The sequence below is a fragment of the Mus musculus genome, chromosome 8 (genome assembly GCF_000001635.26).
Source record: "Mus musculus strain C57BL/6J chromosome 8, GRCm38.p6 C57BL/6J".
In the NCBI taxonomy this organism is placed as follows: Eukaryota; Metazoa; Chordata; class Mammalia; order Rodentia; family Muridae; genus Mus; species Mus musculus.
In genome coordinates, this window is record NC_000074.6 from 80,681,874 (window position 1) to 80,699,942 (window position 18,069).

Sequence of the window (18,069 nt, forward strand, 5' to 3'; positions counted from 1 at the left end):
CAGGCCTGTGGTCCTGACAGTTGGAAAGAAATCCCAAGACCAAGAGAAGGAAAGAGCCCACCCTCAAAGGTACGGGGTAGGTGAAAAGGCTTAGGCTGTGGACGGTAACAGGTAAAATCAAGTCAGGACTCCCTGAAACTTATGTGAAATTTTTAAATTGACAGTAGAGATAAAAGTTTAAAAATACTAGAATGACCACTGTCTATAGTCTGTACTGAGATCTTATTTGTAGAAAAACAAATTATTAACACGTGTCTGTAAACGGCTGGAGGTGCCTCAGAGACATGGCAAGAATAAGTCCTCAGAAATTGTCAGCACGATGAAGCAGATCTGGATTTAGATGGATTGTTGTGGGTACAGTGAAAATCACTTTTAAGTCAAATTAAAATTTTGAGCCTGTGATTGTAACAGTGGCCAGTTACCGAGGCTAGATAAATAGTTTATCAGAACTCCATCGATTAATATGTTAAAACTCTGGACTTTGAAATCTTAACATCCTGTATCATTTTAAAGTCTCAATTTTCACATACCTTAAATCCTTTCCTTCCTTGCATAACTTTAAAACCTTTTCTTCCATCCAGTCATTTACCATGAGACATAGATGGTTGACTACAAAGAGCAGTCATTGAAAGCAAGTTCTTTTTAAATAAAAGAATAGCAAAAAGTAAGATTTTAGCTAGTAATAGCAACATGATAGCTTGTGTTTTTAATATTGAAACCTGTTTTGTCAGCTTATGGTTTTCAGTATGAAGCCTGATATGTCAGCAAGATAAACCTGTCTGTAATTCTGTCTTTCCTAGCAGGAGACCTAGTAACTGCAGAAAAAAACCAAGGCCATATTCTTACATATGAACTGACCAGAGGGAGGAGCTAGCTAAAGAAAGCTTGCTGCTGCTAAGCTGATAAAGTCATAGCTCACCGTCAGCATCACCACAGAGATCTGAGACAGACACATTGAAGCAGAAAGCATAATCCAAACAACCTCTGTGTCATTTAAAATGACGGACGCTTGCCCACCCCCTGGACAACCAGTCTGGGATCGTCCATGGTAACCCTGATGCTGTGGGCAGAGAGGTTGCCACTGTTGGGCTGTCTCACAGGACATTACATCGTCAGCTGTCATTCTGGGCAGCATCAACCCTTGGCTGCTAGACCTAGAAGAGCTGAGAGATTTTCATATAGAAAGAAACGTGGGAAAACATAAACTACCTTGGTGAGGCAGAGAAGAGCAGTTAACCAACAGTGTCCACAGTTTGGGCAGGCCCTGGTGGTGGGCAAGGAATTTTGCCCAGTGGTCAGCGTTACCGCACTTGAAGCAAACTGTAGATGGAGTCTGTTGTGGCCCAACTCTTTAGAGACAGCCTCAGCTACTGCTACCGAAAGTTGGTATGTTGTCTGTCAGGTATGAAGCCTTTTTAATTAAACACCTTAAATGACAATTAACTTATTTTTACTTACTTGCTTAAGGCTTAACCTTGACAACATGTACAGAAGGCTAAAAGCTTGTCCCTGTAAATGAATTACATTTGTACTTAGTGTGATTCCAACCATACTTCTGGGTACACTAAAGAACTAAATAATGTATAAAGAAATTGGTCATTAATATGCCTGTCTTAATTATCTTTAACAGTTACAAAAAGTTAGAAGCTTTTATAAGATTGGGATTTTACAGTTTTATCCCTGTTAAATTTCAGCTTTAAAATCTTGAATGGAAAGATTAATTGAAGATCCTTTAGTATCAAAAAGGTGGTAGTCTGTAAAAGTACACTGTTGAAGATCCAGAAAATAAGGTTTCCAGTCTGTCTTTGGACTATATCTATAGTTTAGAGTTTCATTTTGATACTAAAGGGTCACACACACACACACACACTTTAAAAATTAAAAAAAAAACTAAAAATATACATATATACAAAGTGCATTGAATCCAAGCTAAAATCCCCTGATGAATCCTACACCATTTGTAAACTGACAGGCAATCTCATGTCTGTATGCTGGCGGCAGGCAGGGAACTCTAATCTGAGAGTGAATGACAGCGTATGTAATGCTATGTCACTGTGACATAGGAAAGCAGGGGAGATTCTATGCAGTTATCATCCTCTAGTGTCCTGGTCCTCGTTCCTCTGCCTCTCCATCCTCCCATCTGTTGATGCAAGAGGAAGGCTAAAGCAGATGTGGTTCCCTACCCTCCTCCAGTTCATTGAGTTCCTAAGCTAAACAAGCCAAATTCAACATACCCTGCTGTACGTTGTAGTGTGGTTTATCTAGTCTGAGCTTATCAACTAATGCTGGAAGCTAAAACAGCAGCAGTTACTTTTTAACCAGCTATGACCCAAATAAAAGACACAGAAACCTCTATATAGTAAGCTTTAAAGCACTAGAGCTGGGCAGATGTCAACCCTCTAAGCTATTTTTGTCTGCTCCCATGCCTTGAGCACCAATATGTCACTTGCCACATGTTTCGTTTGCCCTGCTCCTGCTCCATCAGGCCAGCCCTCGTGGCCACATGCTCATGGTCACGACTTTCTGTTCCCTCCTCTTCTTGCTCTCTCCTCCTGGTCCCTACCTGAGACCACAAGCCTGAGAACCTTGCCCCATCTACCACTCTTCTGCCCGGTCACAATCTGTCAGCAACCTTTATTAATCATTTAGGGGGGGGGGTCGAGGTTTCCATACAAAGGCTGGTATACATTAGAACCTTGGGGCAACCAGATCTTAGCATACAGCATTTAGCATTTGAATACATGACAACAGACCAAACCCTAGTAGTACGTGAAGGGGGGTTAGTAAAGAAAGTACCAACATGACCACTCCATGATATGATTAAAAGAAAGGTTTTGATTGTGCATAAGAGAAAATATTCACAGATATCTGGAAGAGTCTTGAACAGAGAGAAATAGAAACAGAACAGACATGGACAGGGTTATCTGACAGAAAGGAGAGAATAGCAAGAGAGAGAGAGAGAGAGGAAGAGAGAGAACACTGGCAATAGCAGACAGGGGACCTTGCTCTTATAAAGAGAACTGACTGGTACATGGGAGGAGGGACGCAGGGACTTCGAAATATACAGCAAGTGAGTGGGGACCACGGGAGCCTGGAGGTCAGCATGGGTTTTGAAATGCAGCCACAGTGGATGTCAATGGAGCCAAATGTCCCTTCTGTCAGAGGTAAGGCAATGAGTTCTTTTGATAACTGCTTTCGCAAATTTCTGACTGTAGCCAAAGGGACCTTTTTTGTGCTCACACCAGTTCCCAAATAATGACACAGAGACTATATTTATTAATTAATGCCATTGGCCTTATAGCTAGGCATTGTTTCCTACTAACTCTTAATTTATATTAACCCATTTATACTATTCTATATGTCTCTGACTTCCTCCAAGTCTGGGTGGCAATCTCCAGGGCTTGACTCCTTCCCCAGAGTTCCTATCTCTGCCAGATGTCCCACCTTACTATCCTGTCTTTTGCTATAGGTCATGGGCTTTCTATTTTAATCAATCAGAAGGTACCTTAGGTGGGCAAGGAGGGAATGACAAAGACAAAGCTCCACACAGTGCACAAGAGCATCACTCCAATGAATGAGGAATGCTGCCTATTATCTAAACAACCAGAAATCCTCTATCATGCCAGTTAAGCTGTGTGGGACGGTGACAGGCAGCCTGGTTTCTGGTTGAGCTAGGTTTAAAACCCCGGAGACCCTACAAGGAATGGTAGGCACTTTGCCATGCTCCTAGACACCAGGCTCCTGACAAGAGGCCTCAGCTCTCCATAATTCTGTAGCTATCAGTCACTTAAGGGCAATGCCCAAGCCCCTCCACAGGTAGAAGACCTGACCACAGATGACATAGCCTCAAGACAGATCTCCATTTTAATGAGGTACCTAAAGGCCTGAAGGGCTTAGCCAATTAAGCTCTTCTTCCCAAACTCTCCTCCCTGCAAAAGATATTTAACCTCAGGCCTGCCCTGAGAAAGGGGGGATACAGTTTTACTCATCACAACTCTTTGCCATGACAATAAATAAAAGCCTTAAAGCCATAGACTGTCTCTTCTCATCAGGATCCACCATGGGGAGCAATGAAGCAGGCCTTCATCTAAAGAGCAGGCCGCCTAATCTCCCGCAGAAGGTCTCTCAGTGCTCCCAGCCACGGTCTCCACCAAGCCAAGCTGCCCACCGAGCAAGCCAAGGACTCTCTCATTCTGGCGGGACCTAGTCAGAGCTCTCTTCTTCACACACACACACACACACACACCCCTGCTTTTCCTTTGGCCCCAGGCTAGATCCAGCCCGCAGGCCCCCACTCGGTTCTCAACTCTTCCACGGCATCCAGAGGCTTCAGGGATGCCCAAGAGTCTGAGAACCTGATGTCCCAGCCTCTATGCAGGTCCCGCCTGTCCCAGCCTCTATGCAGGTCCCGCCTGCCCCAGCCAGTTCTGGAATTCCGGCAGGGGGACCTCATGCTGTGCTCCCCCACCCCTGGAGTGGGGTCCAGAGGCTTCTCATAGCCCGGGGAAAACGCAGTCAAAACTCCCAAGTCCCACCTCCCCAGCACCCAGAGCCCTGGGGTGGACATGGTCCACCCTTTAACCCACAAAGCTGGACCTAGACGCAATTTTGGGCTCAATGGGTGGACCTGCCCTTTTATTAGAGGTAAAGGTGGAGTATCCTTTAGACTTGACATCTACTTAGAGATTAGTAACTATGCACCATACCAAGAAGCAGTCTGTTTGGAAGCCTGCCAACTGCATATTAGTACTTTTAAATGAAAGAGGTACTGGAGAGGTGGGAGTTTTGACTGCGCTTTCCCACACCGGGCTGGCCGGGCTATGAGAAGCCTCGGGACCCCACTCCGGGGGTGGGGGGCGGGGGAGGCGGTGGTCTCCGGACCTGCATAGATGGTAGCTTAGATGGTTGCTGTTTACAAAAGCATTGATGGACCTGGAAGAAATTCCCATTCGCAATTCTGTTTCTTCTCACCTTCCCTGTTTGCCCGTAGGTTCTGCCACTGGCACAATTCCTTCCGTGCAGTTATCTTTGTCAGATTATGTCTCAAGACCAGAAGATAATACCAGCATGCTCCACTTTGAAAAGGATGAGAGCGAGAAGACCTGCCAGGTCCTGATTATCAATGACTCCCTTTATGAGGAGGAAGAGTCCTTCAGCATTGCATTGAGCCTGCCAACGGGAGGGCAGCTGGGAGCCAAATTCCCCACTGCCAGGGTAACGATCCTGGCTGACAGAGAGGATGGTAAGTCCCCTTTCTTCTCTAAGCAACGATTCAGCTTCTTTGTGATAGCAAACTTTGCTCTCACACTTGTAAGATAAATTTTACAATTTTTAGATGGGTCACATGTGGCCCAGGCTAGCCTCAAACTCACTGTGTAGCCAAGGATGGCCTTGAACTTCTGCTCCTCCTTATGTCTACCTGGTGAGTGAGCTGGCCCCAAGGGTCTGAGAACAGAAGAGCTGATTCTCCTCCTGCTGATGGCAGCATTGGGTGGCCTGGCCAGAGCAGTGCTGGAAAACTCACCCGGGTGGTCTGGACAGGGGAGAGCCGACCAGGTCCAGATTCAGGGCTCCAAACTGACCAACACCAAAATCTACATCATCTAAGAATAGTTAGGATGCATGAAAGGGCCACTCCTGCTGTTCAAAGCTGCAGGATCTCCATGGCACAGGGCAACAACAGGATAACCGGGAGGAGTCCTGATGAGGATCCAGCATTTGGTATAACAGAAGCCAGAGACCTCAAAACAGACCAGTGACTCATTACAAGGAACATTTGCAAGTGAAGGTGTGTGGACAGAGGGATATACTGTGGGACACACTGTGACACACTACAGCTTCCATGATGAGATGTTTCCTATGCTTTGGGGGGGTTGTTGTGTGTGTGTGTGTGTGTGTGTGTGTATGTGTTTTATTGGGGGGAGGCGGTTGCAAGGGTGAAAGGCAGATATGAGGGGACAGGGAGATGAGCGGGACTGGGGTGCATGATGTGAAACTCACAAAGAATCAAAAAGTTAAAAAAGAAAACAAGAAGCCAGTAGTGGTGATACACAGAGGCCGAACTCTGGGTTTGAGGCCAGAGAGAGTTCCAGGACAGGCAGGGCTACACAGAGAATCCTGTTTCAAAAAACCAAAAAAGGAAAAAGAAAAAAAAAAAAAGAAGAAAGAAAGAAAGAAACAAACAAAAGAAGCAGAGAGAGAGAGAGAAATGGACACAATTGATGATGATGATAATGATAGACTTCAGTCCCCCTGCTTCTGCTCTCTGGAGTTGGTCTTGCTCTCCCTGAAAGTCCTTAGTCTAGGAGATAAACAATTGGCTGCTTTTATGAACAAACAACTGAGAGGACCATGCTGGGATTGTACAGTCTTCTCAGAGTCTATCCTGGCAGAGCAGGGAGATTGCTACAGGTGCTGCTGAGCCAGCCCCAGCTGGTCTGGTCCAAATGCGCCACCTGGAGGCTAGGACACTCTCAGAAGAGGGCATCACCCAATGATTCTGGGTTTAAGAGGGACTGATAGGTGAGCAATCCAGATGGTGACATTTCATCCTTATCAAGAAACTACGCCAGCTGTGGGCGTGACAGGCTTCCGAAGATGCCACAACATTTCCACAACAAACAAATTGGTTTTTCAGTCATCCAAGGCCAGAGAGGACCAACAACAAGAGGTGTCTGTCAAGAAAGTCCTGCCTGGCAGATCCATAAAGCTGTAGGTTGTACAGACATGAAACTAGAGAAGAAACTGCCTATGGGGACAAAATGGTCTAAAGGAAGGGGGCAGGGTATAAAAGAGAAGAGCAGCCAGAATATGCTCAAAGCACATTATATAGTTACACAAACACACAAGAAAGGCTTTGTGCAACTCATTTTATTAAACTTTTAAAGGATTTAAAGAAAAATAACTTCCTTTCCAGCTCTTAATTTTGATCCTGGCCAACCTGGAAGGTATCAGAAACATCTCCAGGATTGAGAACAGGGAGGTGGGAGTTGGAATTCTTGGTACAAAAAAAAGAAGATGGCCTGGACGCCCTTCTCTGGATGCTTCCTGTTATCAGTTTGCAGGAACCATTCCCACAATTACAAACTAGGCAGGCTCTTATGGAAGCACAGCTTATAGAATTCACAATTTCTTGAGAAAAATTCAACGTGGCTCCCAGAGCTGAAACTCTGGGTTCCCTGTTCCCAGTAATGTCTCATCAAAGCTTTGAAGAACACACAGCCATCAAAAGAGCTCAAACCAGCTCAGAGAAAATCACCAGTGAATCACTCGTGCCGCGTGGAGCAGGCACAGCTCGAGCTCCTAGGTGTAACTGGGAAACAGGGAACGCCATGGAGCTGGTTCCAGTGACTTCTGGAGAACAAAAGCAGACTCCAATCAGACTGTGCTGGAAGAGGTCTAGTGTGCCAGGGCAGAACCTTCTGGAAGGTTTACCTGCATCTCTAAGTTCTACCAAAATGAGTCATGAACACACATGATCCTTTAACTCTGCTTTCTGCTCTCCAGACTCTTGTTTACTTGGATTAAACACACACACCCTCACTACACTCACAGGTATACTTACAAGCATGTTATCTCCTTGACTCCATCCCTGTGGTTTTCTGTCTTTCCATCTCCAGAGTTATTATTCCTCCATGATGAAGCTTCCTCACTTTTAGGAAAAAAAAATGTTTAGGACAGAATATATCTAGTGTTGGGAGCTAAACTTCCTAAATCTCTAATTTTATTACATTTATTTCATCTATCTATGTATCTTTCTTTCTTTCTATTTACCTGTCACCCGTCTATTTTGTTGGGAGAGTGTGCTACAGCATGCTCAGCTCAGAGGACAACATGCAGAAGTCTACTCCCTCCTTCTACCATTTAGGTCCTAGAGATCAAATTCAGGTCATAAAACTTAATTGTCGGGGAGGGGCTTTACCTACACTACTCACCAGCCCCAAACTTCATATAAACTGTAATTGGGTCAGGTCATAGTATGATTTTAGTATATTTACTTGGCCAAATCTCAACATTCTCTTTATCAAGGTTTCCTTGCTTCCTGGAAGCTGGTGCCCACATTGACCTCCTTCAGTCTCCTCCTCAAATCTACTCTCTCACTGCCGGGAAGCTTTTCAGAGTCCCACCTTCTCAGCTCCAGATTGCTGTTTGTCCCTGCAATCAACAAATACTATGAAAAAATACACAGCAGTTATCCCAAATTCAGAACAGCGACTCAACTGCTTCTTAAGAGAAAGCAAAACCTCATTAACTTCTCCTCTACATTCCCAAAACAGTAGCTGACTGCCGAGTCTGCTTGACTGGCTGAATTCCTCCTAATAATTGACAGAAAGCCCTTAAAACAGAAGAACAAGGGGCTGGAGAGATGGCTCAGTGGTTAAGAGCACTGACTACTCTTCCAGAGGTTCTGAGTTCAATTCCCAGCAACCACATGGTGGCTCACAACCATCTGTAATGGGATCCGATGCCCTCTTCTGGTGTGTCTGAAGACAGCGACAGTGTACTCACATACATAAAATAAATAATTCTTAAAAATATTAAAAAAATAAAACAGAAGAATAAGTGGAACCCCAACCAAAAGGAAGTCAGAATCATAGCATGTTGTTCACTGACTTGGCTCTTTGAATTTGGGGTTTTTTGTTTACTTGGGTTTTATTTTCCCACCATGAACAGGGCCTGTGTGATCTGACATGTGTGATAGGTCACATGTGTCCAGGCCCACACAGGCCAGCAAAGACAGAGGGGCACCTGGGAGGCCTACGCATCCTGTCTCAGCTTGTCCCTTTGTACCTCCCTAGAGCCTGCCCTGCACTTCGAATGCTCTGAGTACCATGCTGAGGAAAGTGCTGGCTACGTGGAGGTGGCCGTCTGGAGAAGAGGCACTGGCCTTTCTCAAGCATCTTCTGTCATTGTGCGCTCTAGGGGGACAGAGGAACAGGCAGCAGAAGGTGAGAGAGCCATGGGAAGGGTATATCATCATCACTATTCATGAGGATGGTGGGGTCTGGCCTGTCAAGGTCCAGCATGCCAGGTCGTTGTTGGTGGGCTCTGGTTCTGTCTCTTTTATCTGAATATACAAATGGCTTGTCTATGCAAAAGCATCCTTAGACCACAGCCTAGATGATTCCTTACCAACATGCTTATTATTGGCTCAGAGTAATTTTTCCAAAGTTCAGGATATTTATAAAGACCCTACAACGCTCATCAACATGTGGGCTGGAGCAGGCAGGCAGGGGGCAGGAGGGAAGGGATAAGGGAAGGGTCAGTACAATGCCTGTCATAAAAGCCTGAGTACTTGGATTCAGTCCCCTGAACCCATATAAGCACAGCAGTGCACAGCTGTAATCCCTGTGCTGTGGAAGCAGAGACAGAAGAAGTATCTCTGGGGCTCAAGGCCAGACACTGTAACCTAATGAGCAAGTTCCAGAGGAGGAGACCCTGTCTTATAAAACTCTCTCCTAAGGAACAATAGCTGAGGTTGACCTCTGACTTACACACACACACACACACACACACACACACACACACACACACACACACACACACAGAGAGAGAGAGAGAGAGAGAGAGAAAGAGAGAGAGAGAGAGAGAGAGAGAGAGAGAGAGAGAGAGAGAGAGAGAGACATATACACACAAGGCCTGGTGAAAGAACTGTTTAGTAGCTAGACAAGTCCAACTCCTGGAAGATTCTAAGTCACCTTTGAAGAAAGGAGATTTTCACTTCCAACTCCAGCATTTCTGTTGTCTTTCAGTAACTGTTCTCACAGCCCTCTCACATTTGTGTGTCCTGATACAGGTAACAAAGGTCTAGCTGGCAGCCAGGCTAGATGACTCTGGGTCCCATATCCTCCTGCAAGCTTCTTGGTTGCTTTACCATAAAAGTAAAAACAGATGAAGGCCATGGTAGCACGTGCCTTTAACACTGGCACTGGGGTGGGGGAAAGGCAGGAAGCAGAGGCAGGCAGATCTCTGTGAGGTCAACCTGGTCTACAAAGCATGTCCAAGATAGCCAAGGCTGTTACACAGAGAAACTTTGTCTCAAATACACATACACACACACACAGAGGAAAAACAGTAAGACCCAACAGAAATAGATAAGACATCTCCAATACATAGATGCTTGCATTTCCTCATTTCAGCTAGAATCTTTTAGTCTTCTGGGATAGTCAGCCTCAAGGCAAGAATGCCTCAAGACCAGAAGCCTATGTATCTAAAAACCACGGCAATACTTTGATATAGAAGCAAAAGCCTGGGCTGGAGAGATGTCTTAGTAGTTAAGAGCACTGGCTCTTCCAGAAGTCCTGAGTTCAATTCCCAGCAACCACATGGTGGTTCACAACAATCTATAATGTGATCTGATGCCTTCTTCTAGCATGCAAGTATACATGAAGATAGAGCTCTCATAAGATAAATAAATTTAAAAGCAAAAGCCCTGTAAACAAATAGAAACTAGTAATCTAAACCTCTGCAGTAATTAACCAAATGTAGGACAGCAAAATGCATGAAATATGAACATAGTATCATTACATTCCCAGAAATGGTTCAAGAAAACAAGCACTAAATGTTTGCTTAGTCTTGGGAAACCTACATTTTATAACACTCAATAAAGACATCACAGGTAAATACATGAAACCAGCAGTGATCACTCTGACTAGTTCATCAACTCCCGTTTCAAACATTACTTGTGTGTGTATGTGTGTGAGCATGCAAGATTTATGTGTCGGGGCACAGATGCCACAGTATACACACAAAGCTCCAAGGACCACTCTTTGGAGTCAATTCTCTCCCTCCACCTGTCTGTGAGTTTCAGGCATCAAATTCAGTGGCCAGCCTGGCACATCAAGGTTTTCATCTCACCCATCTACCTTTCTTTAATTTGCAGAGAGATTGGTTCATTTCTTGTTCTATATATGTCTATGAAATGAAGAACTGGATAGACAAATTGGGATACATGGGATACTGGACTCTTTGGTTTATAATTTGGAGGAGACATTAAATTGTTTTAGGTAAATCTCTTTGGATAAAAGTACTGCCACCTTGGGGCTGGGATGAACCATTTTTGGGGTGGGGGGTGATTCATGTGTCTAAACAAGAGAGACACACAGATAATCGCTCAGACCAGGTACTCTATAGAACCTGCTCAGGATGTAGTACTCATTTTGCATATGTATTTTTAAATAAATGTATAATTTTAAATGTTATTTCAAAATAAATCTTTTAAGTAGGTATTTTAATAAATGAATGGCTGTACTTTTCCCTCTATACTCAATGCCCAGTATTTGCCAGATATCTCGTTGCTGTGGCTGATTTATTGTTTCCAATCATCATAATGACCTTGAAAGCAGCTGTAACTATCTGAATTTTCAGGTAAAGACACTGAGGCCACATGAGGTTGACTAATGTATGCAATGAAGCAATGACCCAAGATGTGACCCAGGCATATGGGATACATAGTCCTTTTTCTCCTACTCCCCTGCTTGGAGATTTTTTTCACCACAGTTTTATATTTTCTGTTAATGCCATCATTTATTTGATGTATCTCAAAAAATTTTTGAAACAATCTTCAACTGGCAGAAAAGCAGCAAGGGCCACAAGTCTTGCACTTTTTCCCTCAGCCACTGAAACTTGCCAATAAATTTAGAATCTCACCTTATATTTAGTTGTCTGATCTGCTTTAATTTCTTTATTGCTTTACATATGGGTGTTTTGATTGCATATACATCTGGGAACCACATGCAGGCTTGGTGTCAGAAGAGGGTATCAGATAGCTGGGACTGGAGTCAAAGATGATTGTGAGCAGGCATGTGGTTGCTGGAAATAGAATCCAGGTCTCCTGGGAGATCAGTCAGTGCCCTTAACTGACAAGTCACCTCTCCAGCCCTCTTTGATTTCTAACAATGAAAACCAGTTTCTGCTTCATCCCTTCTGCTTCCTCCCTGACCCTTCTTCTCTCTGAGGCCAGAGACTCATCAGGTATTGTGACTGTGCCAGTTAGCTTCAGTTGTCATCTTGACACAATGTGAATCACCTTGGAAGGGAGTTTCAGTGAGGGATGGTCTCCATTATTCATTGATGTGGGAAGACACAGTCTAAAAGTGGGCAGCACCATTTCCCAGACTTGGGTCTTGGGCTATATAAGAGAGGGGTGGGGGGAGGCAAGGATGCATTCGTTCCCTCTCTTCCCTTGACTGAGGATGTCTATCAGTTTTAGGTTCCTTGACATCTCTATAATGATGGACTATAACCTGGAACTGTGAGCTAAAATGAAACCTTTCTAGCCTAGGGTGCTTTGCTCAAGGTACTTTGTCACAGCAATAGGAAAGGAAATGAGAGCACCTTTCTTTACTTCGTGTTCCCCTGGCAAGCACTTTGTTAACTGAGTCATCCCCCTAGCATCTTGACCCCCAGCCCCACACTTTTTTCCTTTAACGCTCATCAATTTGCTGTTTTTGAAAATGACGAGCTAGTCTTTCTAATATACAGAATGTCTCAACTTGGATTTGCCTGGCTTCTTCATGGTTAGACTGAAATGATACATCTTCAACAAGTATATTACAGGGGTACTGTGTTCTCATCACACTGTCTGGTGGCCTAACTCTTGTCACCTGATCAAATGCGATCAAGGGGTATCTGCTAGGTTCTTCCATTGTAAAGTTAGCTTACTTTCTTTGTGATTATTAGTTGTTTTCCAGAGAGATCCCCTGAGACAATGTAACTTTTCATGTTCCTCAAATTACGTTTACATTTGTGTTGTTAGAGGATCCCATCTTATTCCACTGTCATTGCTGCTGTCATCATACTAAATGTCCTTTAAATAAGTCACCAAGAATCTAAATGGTCAGGTGTGCCAGCCTGCAAAAATGGCTGGTAAAACAAGCCAGGGAATGGCAGAAACTCCATGGTTAAGTGAATTGGGATCTTTCAAGACTGAACCAGAGATATGGAGCCTCATCAAATATAAGTTACCTTCAAGATGGAGTTTAAAGGGCAAATTTTTATTTGCACTGGAAGTTGCCTCTTCCAATGTAATGAGTGGAGTCTCAGTGGAAGTCAAGCAGGTGATATACCATGTCTGATAAGGGTGGTACGTGGGCGTGTGATGGAGAACTACATTTGTTTATAGAGATTCCCCTCCCCTTCTGGGAATCCACTGCAATCTCAAGTGTGGTCATCTTAACCATAGAGAGCATGGCTCTCAACACATACATAAAAAACCCGACTCACTACTGTCTTTTCTCTCCTCCCCATACCAGCTGGAACAGACTACATTGGTGTCAGGCAACATCTGCACTTTAGCCCAGGAGTGAGTGTGCAGAGACTCCGAGTGACAATCCTTGATGACCTGCCACAGCCTGCCTTTGAGGGTCCAGAGATGTTTGAATTACTTCTCCAGATGCCTACAGGTGCAGTGATTGGAGAACCAAATAAGACCACTGTTACCATCAATGACAGTGTCACCAACTGTGAAGAGGAGTGTGTGTAGTTCCTTGGACTAAATAAGACCTTCAATTGGGGAACAGTATCCTAGTTATTTCCCAACACAAAGCCATTCCAGAGCTTAGTGACTCTGTGTAATGACATTGTACTGTCAGTGTGTTTTGTGAAAATAGTCTATGTCAATGCATGGAGATAGAAATATATATGCAAAGGATTGAGCCAATAAAAAAAAAATGAGGTCATGTTCTTTTTGTGTTTCATTTGTTTTTAGATCAACAAAACCCATAGTCATCAATTAAATCAGCATTCTCTACTAGTTGGTGCTAGGTGCAAAGCACAAGGTACTTACACACACACACACACACACACACACACACACACACACACAATTGATGAGTGCCCTAACTGAAACCTGCAGATAACCCCAAACTCCTTTTTACCAACTGCTTCATGTCTATTCACAATCCTTCATCAAAGCAAATAGCTATCTTTTCACTTCTCCATGTTAAAGGGGTAACATGAGAAAAACATGAGTAGCAGAAAAGACAAGAACAAAGAGATATGCATAGCTCCCACATTACCCAGTAAATTAACTAATTTTAAATTGACATTTAACCATTCCATACCGTAGTAATGTTACATAATTCAAAACTCCCAAATTACTTTCTGAGGTAAGAGTCCTTCTACTTAGTTCTGGCTGTCTTGGAACTATGTAGACCAGACTGGTCTCAAACTCACAGAGAAGCACCTGCCTCTGTCATCTCTGCTAGGATTAAAGGCGTACATCATGCCAAATTGTTTTTAAAATACATCTTTATGCCCCACTATTACCTTTAAGTATTTCTTATGTAACCATTTTCTTAAACTTGTTCCAGACATTTCTAAATCTATTTCCAAGCCTATATGGGACCTAAAATGTTGACTTTACACACACCAAGTAAGAAGGCTCCTGACTGGGGTGATTTGTATGGATAATGACATGACTTCAATCAACCAAAGCTTAGCAGCAGTGCTAGAGTTCAGATTTCTCAGTCCAAGGTTTCTACCATGAAAAATGTGCCAGCAATTTCTAAAGAAAGAACTTTTCCAGTTTTGATTCCACCAGAAAATCATAGTTGACCCAAGTCAAAAAAAAAATCTTTTAACCATATTCTATTTTCATTTTTGTCTTAAGAAAATGGGTGTTTTGCCTGCGTGTAAATCTGTGTACCACATGCATGCAGTACCTATAAGGCCAGAAGAGAACTTTGGATTTGCTGCAATTGAAGTTACAAATGGTTACAAGCCACCACGTGGGTACTGGGACTCAAACCTGAGTCCTCTGAAAAAGTGATCAATGTTACCTGCTGAGCCATCTCTCCAACCCAAACACACAACAAAAACTTTTTCTTAAAGATTTATTTCTTTGAGTACACTGTAGCTATTTTCAGACACACCACAAACGAGCATCAAATGTCATTACAGATGGTTGTGAGCTACCATATAGTTGCTGGGAATTGATCTCAGGACCTCCAGAAGAGTAGCAAGTGCTCCTAACCACTAAGCCATCTATGCAGCCTCCCCCCATAAAAAGATCTTTTAAATTCAGTTAACAAACATTGATTTAACCTTCTATAGGTGGGGGGGGGGGGAGAGGAGAGAGACTCTCCCCACAATATTAGCAAGGGTATTGAAAAAAAAAAGTGCCTATGAACAGGTAACTGTTGGATATGCCAGGCTCCATCTAGGCTCTGACTCTGTCCATCATGAATTTCATACTGAGAATATGTGCCATAATAGGGAAAACAGGGAAAAAAAAAAAACAAGGAAAATAGGAAAAGCCACACAAGATTGAATTTCATCCTCTCAGTGATTCTCAGAAAATCCTTTGTGTCTCTTACTCTTAAATTGAGGAATTAACCTTCAAGTGGATGAGGTGTTGAGACGTTTGTTTTATGGAGATGCTACAAATAATACTTCCTATGAAATTAGTCTGTTCTACTCTTTTGAAGTACTTACTTCATGGGTGCCATTAAGTGGTTTTGTGAATGTAGCGTGTACAACCCTCCAGCATTAACAAGGAAACTCTCCACTATAAGCAACATTAAACACTTTGACCAAAAGCTACTTAGAAAAGAAGGGGATTTACTTTAGCTTAAAATTCCAGGTGGCAGTCCATCACTTTGGATAAGTCAAGGTAGGACTTCAAACAGCTTATAACATCACATCCACAATCAAGAGCACAGAAAATGAACACATCCGTGCTGTCTGCTTTCTAGCTTCTTACAGTTTTGGACCCAACCTAGCAGCTGCCACTAACAATGAGCTGATCTTCCCGCATCAATTAACAATAAAAACAATCCCAACCTCCTTAATAACATCCCCACAGGCCAACCTCATCTAGAGAATTCCTAAAACTATATTCCCAGGCAATCGGAGTTCCATCCTTGTAGTGGCTATTCCTGGTTGTCAACTTGACAATATTTGGAATGAACTACATACAATCCAGAATTGGAAGGCTCACCAGTGACCCTTATCTGGAGGCTTGGAGATCCTTATCTAGATCTTGGTATGGAGATCTTGAGCCATAGTGGCTATGGATTCCAGAAGATTGAATCTCAGAGTTTAAGGAACACACCTTTAATCTGGGCTACGCCTTTCATCTGGGATTAAAGGTGTGGTGGAACACACCTTTAATCTGGGCTACACCTGCTGGAGACAATAGAAGGACATTGGAAGAAGGGAGTCTAGCTCTAGCTCTTGCTCCTTCGCCTGCTTGCTGCGTGAGACTGAGTAACTGCTAGATCCTTGGACTTCCATTCACAGCTGCGACTGAACAATTGTTGGGAATTGGGCTGCCGACTGTAAGTCATCAATAAATTCCTTTACTATCTAGAGACTATCCATAAGTTCTGTGACTCTAGAGAACCCTGACTAATACAATCCTCAAGACCTATATAGTACAAGCTAAGTGCTGATTCAAAAGAGCTGTCCTCCTACTTCCTCCACACATGTACTGTGGCATTTGTGCTTCCATACACATACACACACACACACACACACACACACACACACACACACACACACACGTAAACAAATAAATAAATGTAATCTAAGATTCTCTTCCTTCCCAGGTTATTCTAGGTTATGTCAAGTTGCTAGCTAAAAACTATCCAGTATGTCAAACATCATTTAATTATTCAGACTTACCCAAAAGTTCAACATCCTTCCTTTATTGTCTGATACATTTGAGACTGATAAATTTGAGAGCAGAAAAAATAAATTGCTTAAAGTTGTTACATTCATTCCATTTAACTAGAAGGAAAACATTAACCAATGGATATACTGAGAACTTCTAAATGATGGTATCTCAAATTTAACATGCTTGTATGTAGCCCATGAACTTCTGCGTGACAACCTGTGACTTACTTTTAGGAGTGTGGGAGACTGACTCCAGGGCCTGTGCTTGTCAACCATATTAGTGATTCTTCTCATATACTGCCACTGCTGACACCACTGGTGCCACATCCTAAAGAAACACATCTCTAATGTAGTTGGGACTCTTAAGTTAATTTGAGTAATTTAACTGGGTGTATTGGAGCATGTCTGTAATCTCAGCCCTTGGAGGGTACATGAGAATTATAGGCCAGCCTGGACTATATACATAGGAAAAATTAGTAAGGAAGCATTCTTTCTGAAAAATGTAATTTTCTTTTTTTCAATCTAGGTGTTGTATGTACTGGCTTACACCTGGGATCACAGCTAGGATGCTGAAACAGAAGGATCACTTGCTCAAGACCAGCCTATAAGTACTGGCTGGTTACCTGGGAAATATTACAGCTCGATGGTTCAGCATAGTAGGGGTGGAGGGAGGCTTATATTATACTGATAATGATGTCTGCTGCTACACAGCCACTAAGGTTTCCATTCCCTTTAGCAAACTACTTTGAAGCATTGCTTCTCCGATTCTACTACACACATCGCCTCTGAACAGCTTGATGCAATGCCCCATTGTACTAGTCTGGTGTGGCTTCCAGTTCATCTTCACCAACAATTCCTCATTCAAGACAGAAATAGTTCAGGATTAGAGTACTCTTTCTTTCCTTCTAGAAGTTCATGGAATGCTATCCAAATGGGGCTTAGAACAAAGCTCCAGCACTGGCTAAATCATAATGCTAAATCTTTTTCCACTTAAGATTTCCCTTTATACTTCTATTTTTAAATCTCCAGGTCTCAACAGATACATCATGCTCAATTCTACTTCCTTCCACTGCACAGCACCTCCCAATCTCTTTCCATCTTCCAAACCTCAATTTTGTGACCTTGTTTATAGAGTTTTCTTCCATCTTAAAATGTTTTCAATTATTTCTTCCAAAATGAGGGCACATTTGATGTTCAATATTAATTAACTCCGAGAACATGAAAATTCAAAGTACTCTATAATTTCCCAAGACTATCTGCATGACACACCAGCAATCCTACATTTAAGACAAATAAGACTGTCACAATACGGGCATCAGTCTTTTCAGTGACTCATGCACACACAAAATTTAAGTTTCATAGAGGTCTAAGAAAAATAGACTCTCTTATAGTCAAAGGTTAAAGTTAAATAAATGGGGAAAAAAATTCAAAGAAATGGAAAGAAAAGACCAC

General features: G+C 42.9%; 1 protein-coding gene across 1 annotated transcript in view; it reads left to right on the forward strand.

Moving 5' to 3' along the window:
* Nucleotides 1-13,684, forward strand: part of Frem3 (Fras1 related extracellular matrix protein 3) — an 84,519-nt gene extending 70,835 nt beyond the window's left edge. Inside the window, exons 6-8 of the mRNA NM_001167898.1 lie at nt 4,991-5,242; nt 8,799-8,948; nt 13,254-13,684. Of these exons, the coding sequence (NP_001161370.1) occupies nt 4,991-5,242; nt 8,799-8,948; nt 13,254-13,483 (632 nt within the window). The 3' untranslated portion in view covers nt 13,484-13,684. The remainder of the gene's footprint in view (nt 1-4,990; nt 5,243-8,798; nt 8,949-13,253) is intronic.
* The last annotated feature ends 4,385 nt before the right edge of the window (nt 13,685-18,069 follow it).